We start from the raw sequence: 21,429 nt of genomic DNA, 5'->3' as shown, positions 1-21,429 counted from the left end.
CCAGCCCTTATGCCCAGGCTCTTCTTGGTGGTCCTATTTTGAATTATTTTTGACTAGGGCCACTTGACAAGGAATATTTCCTTTCTTCGTTACATCAGGGCGCACAGCACAAGGTCAAGCCTGGTGTCCACAATTAAAAGGTTTTCAACACAAAGCTGACGTTTACAGACCCCATATCAAGCTGCTGTCTGAGTCTGGAGACTCTGCTTCCGGCCACTTTAAAAAAAACCAAGATGCAGACAAAGGAAATGGGTTTGTTTATCGTCTTTGTCAGAATTGGGGAGTGTGGGGGTGGGGAGGTGTTCCGTTCTCCCCCTTTTCCTATAGCAGTGATACAATCTACACAAAAGATAAAACAAGCTGGGAGACAAGCATAGGTGTGTGCATAGACTTAACTGTGAAGCAGCTTGTCAGACTGTGAGCCATCTTTCCCGGCAGGAGGCTGTCCTTCAGGCTATTCCCACCCTGACACAGGATTTCCCAGAGGGGCCATGTTACTCTATGAGAGACACTGTATGGTTTATCAACTGTGTTTCCATTTTTTACACTTCTTGCTTTTCTGTAAGTTCTTCCCATTGGCCCCATTCTGCTCCCTGCTCAGTCCCCATGTCACAAGGATCAGAGATGAGAACACAGAGATTGGCTGTGGAGGTGAGGCTGGAAAGGTGTGTCAGGCAGAAATAAATACAGTTTCGAGGCCTTCACTTAGGGGTACGATCCCATCCTGCAGATCTAGGGAGCCCCATTTGATGATTTATGAAGCCAGAGGGCAGTACTGAGTCAAGGAGGGCATTCTGTAAGTTAGGGAGGAACCACAACTACCAAAAGCTGCACCACCAAGGACTGGAGCCATGCGTGAGTGGATCTCTCCTCATTGCAGGAAATGACATCTTACATCTGCATGTGGTTTAACTATCCTAACCTTGGCCCACCAAAGATAGCCAAAGTGTAGTGTGTCCTATATGCTGTGTCACCTTGAATATGTGATCAAAATCAACAGTTTGTCAAAACAATGGACAAGTATAAATTATCCCCCTTTTAAAAAAAAGAAACAACTTAATCAACTTAGCTGAAGAGTTCTATTCACTTACAGGTGGTCTTCAGAGCAATCCCTTTAGGCACAGCTGTATCACCAACACGCATGTAACAGGGAAGTTCTGAAGACAGTCTGCTGGGGACTGCAGTCCCCTGGGTTCATATATCTTAACGCTCATTTTAGATTCCCAGAATGTCACACATTATAAATGCTAGAAAGGCCTCTGCAAGAAGAACCTGTCAGTTCCAAAAGAGAATCTCCTTCCATTTTACCTACAGCACCAAGCCTGACATGCTAAGACTGAGAATGAACACTCTCCAGCTGCAGGGCAAGGAACGAGCAGCACTAACCCCGCCGTGTGTAGCTGAGCGTAAACTGTCTCGACAGCCTGAGCGCGGCACACTTCCATCTCAGACCAACAACAGGAAATGTAAACTGGTAATCTGAAAGAAAGAGTCTAAATATACAACTTTCCAAAAATAATTAGAAAAAAATTGAATATCTTAGCATTACTTTTCATACTCCTGAGACTATATTTTACAGGTATCTGAATAAATAAAAAATTCACTTCAAACACACGTAATATACAATACAAACTAACAAACTGTTAGAAGTCCTTAAACATCTGAAACAGTTGAGCAACAAGTACACATTTTTGTAAGAGTGAGAAATCTTGCAAGCAGAGTAACTAGAGACCAGGTCAGGACAGCTGCTGGCACAGACCTCAATCTACAGGAACAAGCGCAATGCAAACGAGCACTGAGGTCACTTCCTGGAAGACAACGGCCTTCAAAGGACACTGAAGACGATTTTCATAACCTTTTTGGATTCTGGCTTTGTAATAAATATGTAATAAATATCTGTAATAAGTGTATGTGCACAGCTTATCTCTCTCCGTTGGAAAGTCTCTCTCTGGAGTCATAGTGTCTTAGAGGCATGCCTGGGGACGGAGAGTTGGGGCTTCGCAGCAGGTCCACTAACAAAGCCATTTTAGCGTCTATGTGTTCCTGGAGCTGATAGATCCTCTCATCAATGTGGTTCATAAGCTTCTTTTCCATGAGTTCCATGTTTTTAGAAAGAATCTTTTCCAAGTAGGAGCAAACAGGCTGTTCTTCCAACCTAAAAATAAAATTGAAAGTGTATCAGTTTTCTTATGTGATGACAGAAACCATGAGGCAGCCAGATGGCAGCCAAGATAACCATTGACTTGGTCTCTACAGCTCTACCCATCTCCTCAGGGCCACTTCCCGCTCTAAAGCCTACACCAGTGGCCACCATCCTGAATGCACAACACGCTCCTTAACTGCTTTTGTCTAGCTGGACAACTGAAAACCATGTAAAGCAAGACAACTCCTCCACAAGCAGGCTGAAGGGTGGCCCTGTGGCTGCAGTGGTTTCTAGTGTGCAAGAAGCCTTCTATTTGGTCCCTAGCACTGCAAAAGACCAGGCTTAGGGGCAGAGGAGACAGCTCTGTCACTAAATTATGTGCCTTGCAAGCATGAAGACCCAAGTAGAGTCTCATAATCTACATTAAAACTAAAAGCTGGGGTTAGGGAGACGGCTCAGTTGAGAAAGCCATTGCCATACAAGTCTGAGGACCTGGCACTCCATGAAAAACCTGATGCCACAGCTTGTATCTGTGACCCCTGGGATGAGGAGGCAAAGAGATGAAGCCTGACACTGGCTGGCTTAACCTGGCCAAGTTAGGGCTCCAGGCTCAGTAGGAAGCCCTGTCTCTTACAGCCAAGGTGGGACATGACTGAAGAAGTCACCCGAAAGTCACCTCTCCGGAGCTCCACCCACATGTGCACACCTCATGCACACACAAACACACACCTCATAAATTCATGGAGACATCCCAGGTGTGGTAGTGTGAACTTAAAATGCCAGCGTTGGGTAGGTACAGACAAGAGACAAGAGGATCTCAGAGGCTCGCTAGCCAGCCAGTCAGGTTTGATCAGAGGGCTCTGGGCCAGTGAAAGACCCTATCTCAAAAGGCAATGATGATGAATTCTGAAAAACACCACCTGAGGCTGTCCTTTGGCTTCCTTCCGAATACTGACCATGCTTCACATGTAAGCACACACAAACACAAGGTATGGCACACATCTAATCCCAGCACTTGGGAAAAGAACCAAAAAGATCAAAAGTTCATGGTCAATTGCATAGATGACTGAAGGCTTGCCTGGGTGTGGCAGTTTGAATGAGAATGGACCCCCCTCATAGAGTCACACTTTGATCCCCAGCGTTTGGGAAGAATTAGAAGGTGTGGCCTTGTTGGAGGAGGTGTGTCACTGGGGTGGGCTTTGAAGTTTCAAAAGTCCATGCCATTCCCAGTTAGCTCACTCTCTGTTCAGTGCGTATAGATCAATTGTAAGATCTCAGCTAGCCTGCCTGCCTGCTGCCATGCTCCCACCGTGATGTCATAGTTATAACCTCTGGAACCATGAGTTCCCAAATTAAATGGCTTTTTGTTGTTGTATTTTATAAATTGACTGGGCTATGGTGTTTTATCATGGCAATAAAAAGTAACTAAGACACTGGACTACGTGAGAATATCTCAAAAACAAACAAACAAAACCCCCAAAGCTTTTAGGAAAGAGCTGTTAAATTCAGTGAACACCAGGACAGTGAGCCTCACAGTGGGGCCTACAAGCCTGGCATCTCTCCAGTAGGGACTCAATGAGGTCCACGGTATTTTTATATGGTATCTGACTCGTTCATCCTTATGCTCTTGCGGACACACAGTGGCATTTTTCCACCTGTACATGAAGTGCAATGCCACTGCTTGCATTCACTACTGTAATAAGTCACAGAACTAGCACTGACTCTCCCTCCCTAGAACGCCCTAAGGTAGCAGACTCAGTGAATGAATGTGCACTTCCGACACTACCTCTGTCTGCTCTCGGTGTTCTTACAGTTTAAGGAACACAGAGAAAATTGTAGCCAAAAGCTACACACACACACACACACACACACACACACACGTACATGGATTAAAACATAATTTTCACTTAAGTTTTTGCTTATTTTCATACTTATGTTAATATATGATAGTTTCATTTCCTAACTATGAAATAACACCAAAGCTCATATTACCAAATATATAGAGAACCCTGTGCCATTTTATTATGTATTTATCCTTGCAAAACACCAGTCAAGATGTCAGCCTCCCTCTTCTAACTCTTATTACTATGCTCTCTCCCATCTGTTATGTGGCTGCATGAGTCTGTGTCTCACTGTAACTCAGCCATCTGGGTGGTTGTTTTTTACAATTGCTAATTACCACTCCCCAGTGTGGACCAACAGTTCTTGAATCATCCCTTACAAAATAGAACAATTATAATAAAGCTTCTATGAAATGAACAATTATACACTGCATTTCATATGGCCATAAAATTTCTTTCTCTAGGATAAATGCCTAGCGGTATGTGTGCCAGGTCATATGATAATGTGCATCTAAGTAGTTCAACTTGCCAAAATATTTTGGGTGACTGTACCTATGATTTGAGCAGCAAACTGTGAGAGATCTAGTTCTCCATGTCCTTGTGAGCATCTTTAAATTCTAGTCATTCCAAGAAACACACGATGTCCCTCTGTGGTTTTAATAAGCATTTCCCTGGCAACACTGAGGCCAGTGCTGGCCACCTTAGTGTTCATCTGCTTCTGTTATAGCCTCCTCCTGGTGAAAGGATTCCTTGTCTACCGGGTTTACTTAGTATTGTTTTAAATGCTACATTGTGCCATTTCTTCATGTTAGGAACAAGCCATTTCTTAGATCTGTGACGTATAAATATCTTCTTCCAGGTTATATTAAGATCATCTTCCAAGTCGGGCATTTTGTTGGAGTCCACACATAGCTTTTTGTTTTGTTGATCATGTTTTTGACAGTTTTTCCTAAGTCCCCGGATGTTTCTCTTATATAATTAGAACGTTTCTGTTTACTTTTGGGAGCATGGCCATCTGTGTATTTTCATAGAAGTGTGAGGTTTAGGTCATGGTTTATTTTTACCTGTGGAGAACACACTGGCTCAGCACCACCTTACAAGTCTTCCTCAGCTGAGCTGCCAAGCCTCCTCTGTGCTTCTGGCCATCCACCTGTGGGTCCCACTCCCTGCTAGTACCACAACTGACGCTACCACTGTGCCATGTCCTAAAAGGGAGAAACGATTTCTCTTGCTTTATTCTTTTCAACTTGTTTTTATAGTTATCTTTCTACTTTATAGAGCTTTCTAAGTTTTAAAATCATCTCCGTATTTATTAAAAAAGTCTTGATGGCTCTCAATAGAAGTACATCAAGCACATATATCAATCAGGGGAGGACTGCTGCTTTTACTAAGTAACAACATAACATGTCTCACCATTATTTTAGACTTTTCTAAAAATTCTCCTATTAATATTTTATAATTTTCAGTTCATAGATCCCATATTTTGTCAGATATGTATGATTATTTTATAGATATTTGAAGCCATTTAGAATCTAGTTGGGGACCAAGGGTAACAAACAGCAGCTTCATAAAATGAGAAGTCTTTTTCCACTTTGATTTTCTGGACTGTGTAGAAAATGGTGTTCTCTAAATGTCTGGCAGAATTCTGCAGTGGAACTATCTAGACCAGGTCTTTTCTTTGCATGCACATTCTTACTTGGCTTTCCATCACTGTGATGATATCTGAGGTTAAATTTCCGCTTTACTTGACTCCTGGTTCAGAGTTTTCAGTCCACATTCTGCTGTGGACCTGAGGTTAGGCAGAACATACATGGGAGAGGCCAGGGCAAAGTGGTTCACCTCATGGTGACCAGATAATAGAGAAGAAGAAACAGGGAAGGGCCTGAGATGGGACGTTGTCCAAACCATGCCCCAGTGACCTATTTCCTCCACCTCGGCCCCTTCATATCATCTCTAAAAACTGGTGGTAAAGTACAACTCCATCAGTCTGAGTGCCTTCCTGATCCAATTACCACAGAATGACTAGATCCACTAAGCCAGCAGTTCTCACACATTATATACTCACATATCAGATTTAATACTATGATTCATCATAGTAGTAAAATTAGTTATAAAGTAGCAACAAAATAACTTTATGGTTGGGGTTCACCATAACATGAAGTATTAAAGGGTTGCAGCATTAGGAAAGTTGAGAACCACTGCACTAAGAGGAAATTAAACCTTCAACATGGGGGACAACACATCCAAACTGCAACACCCTCCCATTACAAATTGAGCATTTGTAGTGCTATAAGGTCATTCCATTATGTACTTCCAGTCGTGTTCTGTAGCTTGTGTTTTTGAAAAGTCAATCCACTTCCTCGAAGTTATTAAATGTGTAGGCATGCACTTACTCACAGCCCCTTACTGGCTAAAGATGCCCAAGGCTGAGCAGTGATATTCCCCACTGAAAATCACACTGGTGCGTTAATTTTCTCCCTTATTTGCTAATTTTAATAGAAGCTTACCAACTCTAATGACACTGCCAAAGAATCATCTTTTTATTTCATTTCTTTATTATTTTCCTATTCATATGAACCTCTTCCTCTGACTTCCCGGATGTTTCTTTATTATTTTCCTATTCATATGAACCTCTTCCTCTGACTTCCCAGATGCTGGCACTGCAGGTTTGTGCCACGACTGGGCTTTTAAGTCAGTCTTTAATGTGTTAGGACTACTTGGAGCATCTATTCATGTTTAAATTAAATTTTCTTTTTAGTATTGTATGAGTATTTTGAATGTAAACGTATGTTCCATGTGTGTGCCTGGTGCCTACAGAGGTCATGAGAGGGCACTGAACTACTGGGATGAGAGTTCCAGGCTAGTTAGAGTTATAAGTTATGTGGGTGCTGGGAATTAAACCAACACATGTTCTTTCCTACTGAGTCATCTCTCCAGCTCATATGTCATTCTTTTGGGGTAGTAGTTTTGTGTCACTGTCCTCATAGCTATTTTCACTAAAACAACAGATGATTCTAGAGACCCTTGTCATCGCTTCTTTAACTACAACCCACAAACTCTCGTCTCTGAATTGTCACTCAGCTATATGTATTTACAATACCTCTGTTGAGACCTCTCTTGTGTCTGATGTGCATGCTGTATGCATGTGCACATGCCCATGTGGATGCACACCTGTATGTACACATGAGCTATAGAACAGGAGGCTGACATCCAGTGTCTACCTCTATCACTCTATCATATTTATTGAGACAGAATCTTTCATAGAACTGAGAGCTCATTGATTTAGTGTGATTTGCTGGCCAGTAATCCCCACGGGTACTCCTACCTGTGTCTCCTCAGGACCAGGGTTATAGGTACACACCACCAAACTCAGACTGTATGGTTTTAAAAAAACAAAAAAAACCCAAAAAACCATGGGTGCTATGGTTTGAAACTCAGGTCCTTATCCTTGCACAGCAAGCACTTTACCAACTGAGCATCCCTCCAACTCCTAGACTTCTTGAAACAGATAAACCGGTGCTTAATCATCAAGTATTTAGAAATTTTCTTATTGTCTTTCCTTGGCTGTTAAGTGATTTCTTATCTATCTTTATGGTTAGAGAAAATACCTTTTATGATTTCAGTCCTCAAATTTGGTGAGGCTGCTTTATGACTTGAGATACAATATATTTCTGTGAATCTTCCACAGACGTGAAAAAGCTATTCTGCTACTGTCGACAGAACCTCGTATAAGTGCTGATGTAATCATGTTGGTTGGTGATGTTTACTTCTAAACTGATAAAAGTGCCATTTTCAGATGTAAACTTTAAACTAAGAGACTAGACAGCAGAGTAAAATGGTTAATGTGAACTATGACCAGAGGCCTGTATTTTGACTAAACACTATTTTACAAACTACATCTGTGAAAAGGATTAGGAATATGCTATTCGGCAACATCTTAATCAAACAGATGCTGCAAAGATAATGCATTGAGACCAGAAGATAGGCGGTTCTGCATTATAAATAATTCCCATCCCACGAGATTTTTACTGTAAAAATAACCTGGAACAACACTAGCTATAAAGGCAATCTCTTACAGTGACATGCAAAACAAACCTAATTAAAATTATACATTCTCATGGTTCCTCCAAATTCATGCACACAGCTTTCTACTGCAACCATTAGCTGATCGCTAACGACTGAAACCATTCAACACCAACTCCAGACACTTCTTTCAAAGCAGTCCATTCTTTCTATTCCTAGTAAGTAAAGTCAACAATGAGCTGTAAATGCTGAAAACAGCTCACCCAGGCAGTGCACCTGAGGCAAATCTACTTCCCTTCATCTGACTCTCCCATCTACCAAATCTCAACTATATTTGATTTAAAATAGAATACTTACGGAACACCGACCGTGCCCTCTCGGGGCTTGGAGACGTTTTCTTGCCACCTGGCATTATGTCCCACACGGAGGTGGTTGACCTGACTACATAAATTCTGGAGAAAAGGCAGCAACTCAGAGTTGGGCACACTTGAGCTGCCACTTGCCTTCTTTGGTAAGAAAGAAGACACTGCGTTTTTAAGATCACTTTCAAGGGAATGGTTTTGTGGCATAAGGTGACACTCATTGTGGTTTGTGGTATTTCCTTCTCCGGACAGTTGTGTGCTTTTATCAATAAGAGCCTTTAAATTTTCAGTGATGGCTGAAGGTGTCAATCCAGTTCTAAAAGGAAAAGGTGTAGAGGATGCCTTGTCTACGACTCCTGAAGACGGTGAAGACTGCAGCGCCATCAGATGCTTGTGTCCTGCAGTTCCCAACACCGACTGAAGCTGATCCCCGATGGGAAGACAATTCTGAACAAGGAAAATAAGAAAATGTCAAAGAATGAAGGCTAACCTCTGCAACGGTTGCTACAAGTCAGGCACGGGGCGTTTCCACAAAGAGGCCTGTTACTGCTCAGTGCCACTGAGAGGATACCAAGGGAAAGGTTTCTGCCCAAGGAAACCAGCCAGTTAGTGGCACGGTTCGAACATACACCTGAACTTTTTTAAAACAATTACTTATTTATGTATTTTATCTGCATGAGTACTCTGTCTGTCTGTCTGTCTACAGGTGAAAAGAGGATATCAGATCCCATTATAGTAATGGTCGTGAACTGCCATGTGGTTGCTGGGAATAGAACTCAGGACAGCTAGTGCTCCTAACATCTGAGCCATCTCTCCAGTCCAACCTAAACTTCTTTTAATCATTTCACTATAGCTTTTCTAAGGAACAAACTAAAATATACACTACTATGATGGTAAAATACACTAGCAGACTGCAATGTTTTCACTGCTAAAGGCTTTCTTATGGCAGTATAACATTAATTAGTTACAACAGTTGATCACTTTCTTTTAGATTTATTTAATTTTCATTTTTATGTATATGTGTCTATGCCTGGGCATATGTGTATGCACCAGGTACGTGCAGGTGTCCACAAGGGCAAGGAAAGGGTATCATCCTCTGGAACTGGAGTTATTACCACTTGAGAACCACCTGATGTTAATGCTGGAAATAGGACTTGCTACAAGAGCACCAAGTACTCTTAACTGCTGAGCCATCTCTCTAGCCCCAGTTAATCTTCCCAAAATTCAGCCTATAATTTTAAAATATATAATAAACTATTTTATATATAATAAACCATTATATATACATATATACACACTATATATTTTAATATAAACTATTCAATTTACCTTGTCATATCTTTTGCGGTGAGTTTTCACGTCGGTTACATAGTGGACAGTTACAGTATAGAGTAGGAGTTCTACAGGTACATTTGTGACATTTCTGATGAGTGAAATGACCTTGGCTGGTTTGCTTTAATCGTTTTTAGGATAATGATTACATTCTAGAGTCACAGCTAAACTTACTGTAAGAGGATGTTGGCTTATCCTAAGGAGACGCCTGCACTACCTCCCTATTACGCCTTTCAGTTTTTCCAATAAGAAAAATAAAACACCTCTAGTCCAATAAACACTACCAGACAAATGGTTTAATTTTAACTTCAAAACATAGCTTCCAACAATTGGCTTTTTTTTTTAAAACCAAGGACTATTATCTCCCACATGGCTGGTCAACAGCTTTTGGGAAAACGGTCCAAAAAGTAACGAAGATTAGCTGTAAAAACTATGTTCATATGTTCATCTAAATGTTCTGCGTATTATCTCAAGCCTAGGCCAGAGCTGCAAGCCATTCATCCCCTCTGTGCTATGTTCCATTTCAAGTGTAAGAAATATGTCATTGAGCAAACCAAATTACATTCCCTGACCTCATGGAGCCTACATGATACACAAGCAAGGTGAGACCCGAGGGAGGGAGGGAATAAATCACAGGATGAAGGCGATGGTAAATATGTTGGGGGAAACCAATGAGGAAAGGAGGACAATGGCCAGGGAAGTAGAGGTTGGCTGAGGTGTCTGTACTGGACAGACGCCACCTAACTACTGAATTTCACTTTTCAAAAAAGCTCCTTCTAGAGAAATATCACCGTTGTTAATTGATCCTGTTCTACTGAACGTCAGTTTTGAATAAACCTGAACAACTCACTCCTGGAAGCACTGAAAGAAGTATCCATATGATAAAACCAAACCAGCATATATGCACACATACACAAGGGCCATATACACACACACACACAGGGCCATACGCACACACACATACACACAGGGCCACGCACACATACACACAGGGAAAGGGCCATAACGCACACATACACAAGGGTCATATACGCACACATACACACGGGGCCATATACGCACACATACACACGGGGCCATATACGTACACATACACACAGGGCCACAAGGAAACATAAGACAACTCTCTGCTTGCCACTTTACTCCCACTTTAGTGAAAGAAACAGTAACTGACAAATATATAACTAAGTGACCAGAAGGGTGCAAATAAAACTATGATAAAGATTAGGAGGGATGTATACTATTAACCGAGTGACAGAAAAGGTCTCATTAAGGATATAACGATAAAGGTGAAATTAGAGTAGTAAGAACACTAAGAAAATAGATACAGTGGACAGTGGTGGGACCTGCCTTTAATCCCAGCACTCAGGCAGAAGCAGATAGATCTGAGTTCAAGGCCAGCCTGGTCTACAGAGTGAGTACCCAGTATAGTCAAGGCTATAGAGAAACCCTGTCTGGGGGGTTGGGGGGAAGAGACCAAAAACAAATAACAAAATCCCTCCCACACACACACAACAACAACAAAAAACCAAACAAAGAGAACAGACACAGTAATATCACAAGAGGGGAGTTCCAGTCAAAGAAAATAACTGAATACAAAGGCCCTGAGGTAGCAACCTGTTTGCTTTAGTATGTGAGGACTAGAAACTTCCAAATGTCAACAAGGGACCCCAGGCTCTGTGGCCAAGTAGAGGAAGGAAGGAAGGAAGGAAGGAAGGAAGGAAGGAAGGAAGGAAGGAAGGAAGGAAGGAAGGAAGGAAGGAAGGAAGGGAGAGAGGGAGGGAGGGAGGGAGGAAGGACAAGATACATAAATATCTACATGCAAACTGAATGAGAAGACAAGTAGTCAGGGCTTTACACATGACGCTTAGCTTCCTTTGGAGCTCATTCTGCATGGATGTAAAGGTGCGCTATGGTTGAGCAGGAGGACCAAGCAGGAGCCTAAGTTACCTAAGTGAGACAACGCTGGACAGGAAGTAAACCAGAGACTGCCATTTGTTTTAAAATGCTTTTGCGGATTCCAAAATCTTCAGTTTTTCTGGTTGTCTTACTTCTGCCCATACTCCAAGACTGCCCTGACCCCAGCAGTGAAACCATACAGTGCTTACAGGTTTTTTCAGTACTTAGCTTAAATTTCCACATCAACTGTGGTCTTTATTTTACAGTGGTGTCACGTAAACTTTGTGAAGAGACCTTCATTATAAATATTGGATGACTTTAGTCTCACTTCAGTGAAGCCGAAGGAGGCAGAACTACTGAGTAACAAGACTCACCTGGCATCAAAACCTCCCTCTGATGGCACCTGTCAGTTGGTCACACTGGTGCCTTGTTCTTCTGCCCACTTCCTCTCCCCACAGTGTGTCAGATGCAGGTACTTCCCAAGGGTCTTTCTCTCTAGCTCCAGCTCTGTTCAGTTCCTACTGTGGGTACACCTCCCCCGAGACTCCCTTCTAGCCAGCTAGCTCCTTCCCTCCTGATCCTACCTGCAAATGCTCTAATGTCCTAAATCTTATAGTCCCTAAATTAGACTCCCTTTACCAAGTGTCCTCATCCCTTTGGTTCCATTTATATGTCTGGTAACGTCATCCTCAAAACCTCAATTTCTCCTGTGACTTACTCTCTCCTTCAATAGCAGTATCAACTGTCTAGTCCCAATGGCTCTGTGCTTCCTGGCTTATTAATCTCAGAGCCCAGTGTCCTGTTACAGCACCTAGTGTAAACAATATCACCTCTCATGGGTGAAGGAAATCAGACAGCTGGTCTCTCTGTCGTGGTCTCTATAAAATAGGCCAAAAGCATTTACATACTTAAAACAGCATAAAAGCTCTCTACGATCTAGTACAAATCTTTAAATCTCTCCTGTCTGTTCGAATCCTTTCGTTCTTAGCTAGATCCTACTCCTTCTGGCAGAGGATTGTACCCATAACTTGAATTTCTCTAAAATAACCTCCCTCTCGATGGGCGTGACTGATGTACCTTTCTCTTTCATAACCCAAATGAAATGCAACTTATGTCAGTACACCCTTTTTTTTTTCTTGGTAGTTCTCTGGGTAGCCCTGGCTGTCCTGGAACTTGCTCTGTAGATGAGGCTGGCCTCAAACTCGACCTGCCTCTGCTTCCTGAGTGCTGAGATTAAAGTCTTTGGCCAATATACCTTTCTTAATTTCATCATTTGCCACATATAATGCTGAAATATAGGCTACATAATAACTGGTCACCTTTATGCCCTCAAAAGGGAGCAGGCCAGAGTCTTGTTCACTGCTAAATGAATGCCTAAAGTGAACTGAGGAAGAACTGAAGATATGCAGTCAGAACATTTTGTAAAAGGGCAAGTCTACAAAATGCAACTTTTATAAAAATAAGAATAAATGACAGTTAAGTCAGTGGTAGAAATTAATAAAAAACCATACATGTATGTATACTATATTGCTGTATTAAAGGCCAGCATTAGAAAAAAATTTTTTGTTCTTTTGGTTTTTTTGAGGATGGGTGCAAACATGTACATGTGTACACAGGCATGCATGTGTGTGTGTGTGTGTGTGTGTGTGTGTGTGTGTGTGTGTGTGTGTGTGTGTGTGTGTGTGTGTGTGTGTTTGGGATCAAGGGAGAGCTGAAGTCAGAGAATTACCTCAAGTTCTCACCTTCCCCCTCTTTGGGACAAGGTATATACCCTACCAACTGGGTTGTGAACTTCAAGGGATTCTCATGCCTTTACCTCCCATCTTTTTGTAGGAAAACTGGGATTACAGACATGTTTAATAATACTTCCTGCTTTTGCATAGGCTCTGGGAATCCGAACTCAGGTTTACCCAAAATTGCATTTTAGAATTTATCTCCACTTGCCTGCTGCTGGAACCTAATCATATCCATCAGCTGCTGAGCTCCAGGGGACAACTTGGACCCCATGGACTCCATTATGGTTTGGATATTGTCGAGGTCTATCCGTGATCCCAGAGCAGGAGAGCTTGGTGAAGGCTTTGCAGACCTTGGTCTCAAGTGCACCACAACTTTACTGATGAGCACACACTGCTCTTCACCGAAGGACAACAACTGTCATGAAACAAAAACATTCCAAGAAATGACAATGGTATTACAAACAACTATCACTTAGGAAGACTTCTTAGTATTACCAAAGCAACACAGGGCATTCAAGAGTCTATAAACTAACTTCAAATGCATTTAAAGTTTTCTTTATAGTAGTCAAAGTTAGAAAATAAACTCCAATGTATCATAAGGCAAACACCAACTATTTAAATAAAGAAATCCTTTCCAAGTCATAAGACATAAAAAAAAATATCAAAGTTTTGTTTACTTGGTTTAAAGAATTAAAAGTAACCACACCTGGCTGGGGGCATAGCTCAGTGGTAGAGCACTTGACTAGCATGTTCGAGGCCCCAGGTTTGCAACCTCCATATGACCAGGGGAGAAGAAGAAACCTAAGAACCCTAGATCCTAGCGTACCTCAGGTGGCTTTAATATTATTTAATATAAAATACAACTGCCTATACAAGGTTTATCTCAATCCTAACCATAATCCAGTCTTCTATAGGTCAGAAAGGAAGGGTTGTGATGCCAGAACTGCTTAATATGTAATAGCTGGTGGTTTACATAAAAATCGGAGGTCAGGGTGACTTTCTAACTGCTGAAGGACACTCAGTGGTGTAAGGCTCTCCTGGCTTTTTTCACCACAGATTTCCCATTTTTGCCCATTTTTATTTGTTGTGTCTTTCCATTATCTTTGAGGAACTGAGAGAACGGTGACTCACACATGCTGCTCAGTGCTCACCACTAAGCCACATCCCATTGCTCTGGCAGTTAGGCTACACATGTGCCTGGACCCAGACATTTCACACGTGGTATAAAGGGAATAGTTTTAAACCAGACACACATAAATTTAAATTTGAGTTCTGCCATTTTGTAACCTGTGCAATCCTGGGCAAATACTAACATTGACCCCGAGGACAGCAAGATGACTTTGAATAGAGATTTGTGTGCCAAAAGAGCCACTGTGTATCACTAAGTAATGCTGTAAATTCTCGATTAGGAACATTTACACAAGCTTTCCTATATGGGAGAGGGGCTCCCTGGCTGAAAGCTCCTTTCATACTTCCAAAGAATAGTTACAAAAATTATTTACTTTGAAAGACACATAGACTCCAGTCACAAAGACACAGGTCAGAAAAACTCGGCCTCTATAAACTCAAGAGTGGTACCAAAAAAATTGTGACAGTCCTCACCGGTTAAGGAAACACTCATTAAGTTTACATTCTAAACTTGTTTTTAACCTCCCTTCTTTTATCTATGTATTTTCACTTTTTAGTGTCTTCAGGCAGAATCTTGATAGGTAGCTATGGCTGCCCAGAGTTTACTACGTAGAGCAGGCCTCAAACGTTCCTGAGTGCTGAGGTATGTGTGTTACTGTACTGGGTCCTGCTGTCCCCTTTATATTTTACAGTTCCAGGACCCTTTTTCATCATTGACTACAGCATCTTTTTGTTGCTTTTTTGAAACAGGGTCTCTATGTAGCCCTACTTGTTTTAGAACTCACTACACAATCAGGCTAGCTTTGAACTGATAGAGAGAGACCCACCTGCCTCTGCCTTTGCCTCCTGACTACTGGAATTAAAGGTTTGTGCCAGGGTGATCAGAGACTACAGTATATATTCTATATTATATGTAAGCAGTAGATCTGATTGTCACCTGTCTTATCCCACTGAGACAGATGCAACACACGGGCTGCCACTTCAGTTATCAACAGGTACTAAAACATATGCTAGACGAACTAAGTCACTGTATTTAAATACCTTTACAAGCTATTTGTTTACTCCGCTTCAACAGACATCCACATAACCAGTTTTGTGAACTGAGCTCTTCAATAAAAATCATTTTTTTTTCTTATTTTAAAAGTAAGTCTTGGGCTGGAGAGATGGCTCAGCCGTTAAAGGCTAGGCTCACAACCAAATATATAAAAGTAAGTCTTACTGTCCTCTGTGGTAATAAACACATGATTCTAGATATTAAAAAACAAACAAGAATTTGGTTTCGAAGGTCCATTGATTTTCCTCATGAATTAGGTCCAGTTAAGCAAGCTGGCACTGGCAAAAGCAGGACTTGGCAACAGAACTTAATTAGTACTTATAACATCCGTCCCTTGAGTATTCCAACTCGGAGCCTACTCCTCAACTCTGACCACATCACCAATACCTATTTCAAGAGCATCCTTCTGGCTAAAGACAACAGTCTGGATTCCTCAGGAATTTCTGCTCTTCGTTTGACCTTTTCCTCCATTCTTTAGACACAGGGCCGATTTCTCGTCTGCCTTTTGGGGTCCTATAGTTTTATAGAAAGACTTTTAAAATGTCCATAGCTGAGCTTTACAAGGCTTCAAAAAATAGTACTGCTATATTAGCAAAACGTTTCCTGTAACTAATATAAATTACCACACTTTAAAGAAAATTTCAGTATTTAAGGGATTGATGAGTTTTTAGAAAATTATACCTTTACAAGCTAACTAAGCATTTCTGCACTAAAAACCTAGGGACCAAGTTGGACTAATTGTACTGCCAAACCAAGAGAAAATAAATGTGCATAGAACAAAAACAAAAATAAACTGATTAACTTTAAATCTTCTATTTAGTGATGACTTACCTTTATTTTACAGGCATGTGTGGGAGACTCCAATTTTAGGTATTTTTTGTACAATAAGATCTTTTCATGTTCACTAAAATAAAAGAATTCATTTTTAACAGCCATTGATTATAAGCATTAACATACACTTAGGAAGGAATGACTCAGGGATTCCCTTTTCCTGACCAGGCACAGGGAGTAAGAGGTTCCTGACTGTGCTGCACGGGTTGGAGGAGCAGTATCTACCGTGTGGGAAAACTGAACAGGGCAGCACATGGCATACGTTAAAGCTCTGTAAACACCACTGTTATTTCCAACATGTGTAGGACATAGAGTCTGCATTAGATTAAAGATAGATCTGGGCAGAACCCTGTAAGAGACTAGGGGGAAAAAATCACAAATGGTCCATCTTGTAATAGGTTGATTAATAGGCTGGTGTGACAGTCTTAGTTTGATATACCATTAGGAGCTTTCTAGAAGGGAATAGATTCAGTTTCAGAATGTCTAATGGTCATAAAACAGATCCTGCTGAGTTACGTGAGAGAAACAAGAATACTCAACCTGGACTTCATTCAAATAAAACTCTTCCACTATTTACCACTTCCAGCTAATTAGCCCTAAATTTCCATATTTATAAGCTTGCTCATCTACCCTGTCGTTTGAGGACTTCATGGTCTAACTCTGACTGCTGGCATGTTTTAACTTCTCTCCCCTAACGACTCCTGTCAATGTTAGAAAATCCACAAACATCAGACACTGATTCATTTGAACACTTTCACCTAGACAAGTCACAAACCTGTTATCCTGGACAGTGCAGACATTCTTGCCTCGACTGGTTCCACAATACTCCTCTCCTAAGTATACTTCCATGTTTCTTGCTGAACTCAGAATGCCAACTGAAAGGATTTCTTCACCCCCATTAGGCCCACACTTCAGGTAAATGAAGCAGGGGTTTTCATCTCGGGGACTCAAGCTGCTTTTCAGACTCACCAGATCCGGGCTGAGAAGGAAAAAAAAAAAAAATCACACAGAGAACTTTTCTGAGTAGAACCATAACCCATTGATCCCTTAAATTCACTTCTACTTGCCATGAGGATCAAGAACCTTCCGCAACACCCACAGATACTTCCCATAGAATTCATAAGGAACAGAGAGAGGCTGGAGGCACAGGGCATTCATTCCCTTCCACCTTTCCAAGACCGTGGGCAGTCTATTCAAATCTCTAATTCATTCGCAGTCAATTAAAAGCATTTACTGAATGTAAAATTAACGATGTATCTTTATCAAAGGGAACAAGATGCCGTGGTTCTTGTTCCCTTCCTGTCCCCGCAAACAGAAGACTGGGGGGGGGGGCGAGGAGAATTGTAACAGGAGCCTGTTGGAGGGGTCCCGCCTGACTCTGGGATCCTAAATACGATTTTCCCTGCCTCTCTGTCCCAGCGCACACCACTGACCCGCAGCCTCGCCCACCTCCAAGCACCGCCGCCCTCCGCCCACCCCCGCGGCTCCCTCGCCGGTCTCGGCTCCCGTCCTGCTCCCAGCCGTCAGCAGCGTGACTGTCACCCGGCCCCGGCCCGGCGTACCCCTGAGCTGGCGGCGCCAGCAGCTGCTCGAAGTCCAAGTCTTGGGCACGTGGCCCAGTCCGGGTAAGAAATAGACTTTGGGTCAGCGTCCCGCACGCCGCATCCCAGGACGAGGTTAGCGTCGGTCCGCGGTCCAGTCCCGCATCTTCGATCGCGGTCTCCATTCTGTCTCCTCCAGCCCAGGCGGTGTAGGAACTTCTCTCCCGGAGCTTGCGTTTCCTTCAGTGCCCAGTGGAGGTGAAGGTTCAGCACAACTTCCGGTTCTTTTTTTTTCTTTCCTTTCCCGGGGACCAACCACCACATATGCGCATGCGTATTCGTCTCACTTCCAGAAGTTTGTTCAAAATCTTCGCGGGAGAAGATCCAGGACTTGACTTGTGCGCTGAATTCCTCCGCTCCTGGAGCAGGTGCCGTGCGCATGCGTGGCACTGTGCGCGCGGAAACGAAGAGTTTTCTTTACACGTTGGCAAATTAGCGACGCTTTGGGGTCGGACTGGGCGGTTTGGGGGACTCTGAAGGTAGTCTCAAAGCAGATCTCAAAGCAGTGGTCTCCTTGGTTCAAGCACTTGTAAGACCAGCTCCCAATCTGAGGACCTCGGAAGACGACTACAGGGGCTCTTCCTGCGCCAGCCTGTGGAGTAAAGGCCGCACGGGCTGCCTTTGAAGCTGTGTGACCACGGCTGATCGTGTTTGTTGTTCCACTCTTCAGGCCACCTCCGTGGGCTGTGGAGTGGAGTGCGGCTTTTAGCACTGCAGAATACTGCTGAGTTGCAGAACCCACTAAGACTCGGCTTCTGGGCCTCAGGAACGTGGAGCGTGCTTGCACGTCCTAAATTGCAGAGTTCTCAGGGTTAAAAATGTCCGGGGGGGGGGGGGCTCAAAGCCTAAAGTTTAAGGTTTTTCACTCATAACTCTGACAAGAACTGGAAATGGGCCTCGGTCTTTGCAGAAGTAGATTGTACCATCAAGCTTTCTGTGGTGACAAGTGGGACTTGAAACTTTATACTCATAGGAAAGAAAGCTAGGTATCAGCTGCCCCCAGTTATCTTCCTAAAGTGGGTTGTGTAGATAATTTAAGCATATTTTGAGATGAGGGAAGAAATATGCTTATAGAAATGTGGAGTACCTGAAATTCAAATCTGTGCCTTACATATAATCTCGGAGTTTTGTTCACCCATAACCTAGTTTTGTCCCAGAATTTTTCATCACCAGAAAAAAGTTTTGCTTTAATTTTCATTTTAGTCTGTATGTGTACCCTTGTTCAAAAATGTGTTTATGTCAACTGACAAGAAAAAGATGAACGTATTCTATATAAACAGCGTATAGTGAGTTTATCAACTTTGAAAGAGAAATCAGAGACTCAATATAAACAAAATCAAGAAACAGTAACCTTTAATTTTTAAAGATATATATATAAATATATATATAGAGTGCATAGCCAATTGAGTCTTTATTCCAGGTATAGCCTCTTGAGTGTCCAGAACATGGGATTTTAAGAGACCTTAAGGGTTGAGGCATCTCACTTGGCTGCTGCATCGGACGGAGCATTGCAGAGTAAGCAGTTGTTAGCCAGCCGCCATAAAGGGTTCTGGACAAACAGGCAGCTAAAGAGAGCAGCTGGAGGAGGTTCCACACAAACCAGCAGTTTCAACAAAGGCTAAGATAAGTTATCTAGGACATCCTGACCTTTGGTACCTAAAGCAGAGTTGAGTAATTAATTTTCCATGAGATTCTCCATATAGGTGTCAGCTATATATCAGGTAGACCTGAAACCGGCCTTGGCAAGAATGCAAGATGGAGGAACCTTTGCACTGTCTTGCCTTGTTACTTTGTATTTTGAGCTCCTCTGGTTATGAATTAGGTTAATAGGTGTAGACAGACCAAAGGGAAGTTCACTAACTTGCAGTTTTATGTGCAAGAGTAACAGTACCCCATAGGTTTTTATTTCCTTAAATAAGGCTGATGACTCAGAAAACAAAGGCACCTACCATAAAAGACTCCAGCCAATAAAGCACCATTCTCCATCCTCTCAAAAGCTCTTCTCTTCATCTCTGTGCGTCATGTGTTGAGGCGTTAGCTTCATCTAAACTGTTCTGGGAGTTTCTCTACCAAGACCGTAAACCTGTTCTCATCACCACCATGTCCCGGCTCTGCTTCTCTCCCTTCTAGTGGCTGATGCTGATGACTGAACCAACATGACCTTTACACCTTAGCATTCCAAAGCTTGGTTCACTCTGATCCTACCTTCCCTCCACTCTCCTCTCCGTAGAATACTATTTCTTTTCAATAGTTCTGGAGGAAAATAAAAAACTACCATTCACAACGAAGCTCACATCCGTGCTATAGAATGATACTGATTCCTCTGCTACAATGTACTTTTTGAAGCGTTATAATTCCCTTGTCATCCCAGGCCTAGCCAGTTTCCATAGTTGTTTTCCCTACCGGCTGCATGCTTGCCGGCATAGGAATCATTCTGCACTTGTGAAGAACAGTTCTATTGTGTGAATTAATAAGTTGGTGAGAGGTGTCAGCTATATCATAAAAAGATTTACAGCAAAGCAAAAATCATGAGCATTAAGGTTCTTTCCAAAGCCTGCATGGCTATAGTTCAAAGCTGACCTCAATCTCAACATGCAAGGAATTGCAAAGGATTTCTTTTTGTTGTTTTTTGTTTTGTTTTGTTTTGAAATAGTTAAGAATATTTGTTAGTTACACGCCTTTAGTCCTAGCACTTGGAGGCAGGCAGATCTCCGTGAGTTTGAAGCCAGCCTAGCCTATATAGTTTTAATACAGCCAGAGCTACATGGTAAAACCCTGTCTGAAGAAAGAAAAAGGAAAAGAAAAGAAAGAAAAATATGTTAGAAACCTCTCATCAACAACTAATAAGAACTCGGTATGCTATCTAGGAGAAGACCTCACATCTGTTCTGAGTGGGATATATGCCTGCAGCCCAGCTATTTAAGACACAGGTGGAAGGATCACAAGTCCACAAATTAGTGACTAAACTGAGCAACAGACTTGGGAAGAAAGAAAAGATTATCCATTTTTAGAATATGAATCAACACATATTAAAGGTATGCTTTAGAAGAGGGATTTTAATTTTTTTTCTTGAGCCCTTTAATTTGGTAACGCAACTACTGTCTTAATTTAAGTAGTGACTTCTTAGTGGATAAATACATCTACATATTACCCAGGAATATACTTCCCAGCAAGGAGGTTTTAGGAAATTGATTTCCCTCTGGGCTAGGACCAGGTAACTGTACCTCCCCTCCTTCCTTCCCTCGATGCTCACAAGTTCAGTTGGTTACCTACAGGGATTGGTATAATGGGGTGTAAATGGGGTGGAGAGAATGGGAAATCAAATGATGTTTTGTCAATCCCTCTATAAAAACCAGCAAAAATGGGGAAGCAATTCAGATATCTGAATTCAGCATCTTCACCATGTATAGGAGAGACAAACTCAACAACCCAAGCTGGAACTTTCTTCAGGCAATACATATTATATTAATCTATCATGT

General features: G+C 42.1%; 1 protein-coding gene across 2 annotated transcripts; it reads right to left on the bottom strand.

Moving 5' to 3' along the window:
• Positions 1-241: 241 nt before the first annotated feature.
• C2H10orf88 (chromosome 2 C10orf88 homolog) lies at positions 242-18,126 on the bottom strand. Of its 2 annotated transcripts, XM_032892433.1 has the most exons (7): positions 17,912-18,126; positions 17,125-17,328; positions 16,350-16,422; positions 13,545-13,751; positions 8,365-8,816; positions 5,049-5,189; positions 242-2,155 (listed from the first exon to the last, which is right to left on the bottom strand). In XM_032892433.1, the coding sequence occupies exons 1-7, from the start codon at positions 18,073-18,075 to the stop codon at positions 1,921-1,923; spliced, it is 1,476 nt and encodes a 491-aa protein (XP_032748324.1). In that variant the 5' UTR covers positions 18,076-18,126; the 3' UTR covers positions 242-1,920. The 2 variants fall into 2 exon arrangements, with proteins under 2 accessions (XP_032748324.1, XP_032748325.1); XM_032892434.1 differs by lacking the exon at positions 5,049-5,189.
• Positions 18,127-21,429: the final 3,303 nt, after the last annotated feature.

This window comes from Rattus rattus, chromosome 2 (genome assembly GCF_011064425.1).
Source record: "Rattus rattus isolate New Zealand chromosome 2, Rrattus_CSIRO_v1, whole genome shotgun sequence".
Taxonomy (NCBI): domain Eukaryota; kingdom Metazoa; phylum Chordata; class Mammalia; order Rodentia; family Muridae; genus Rattus; species Rattus rattus.
Note: the sequence above shows the minus strand (reverse complement) of the source record. Positions and strands in the feature narration are given on the sequence as shown.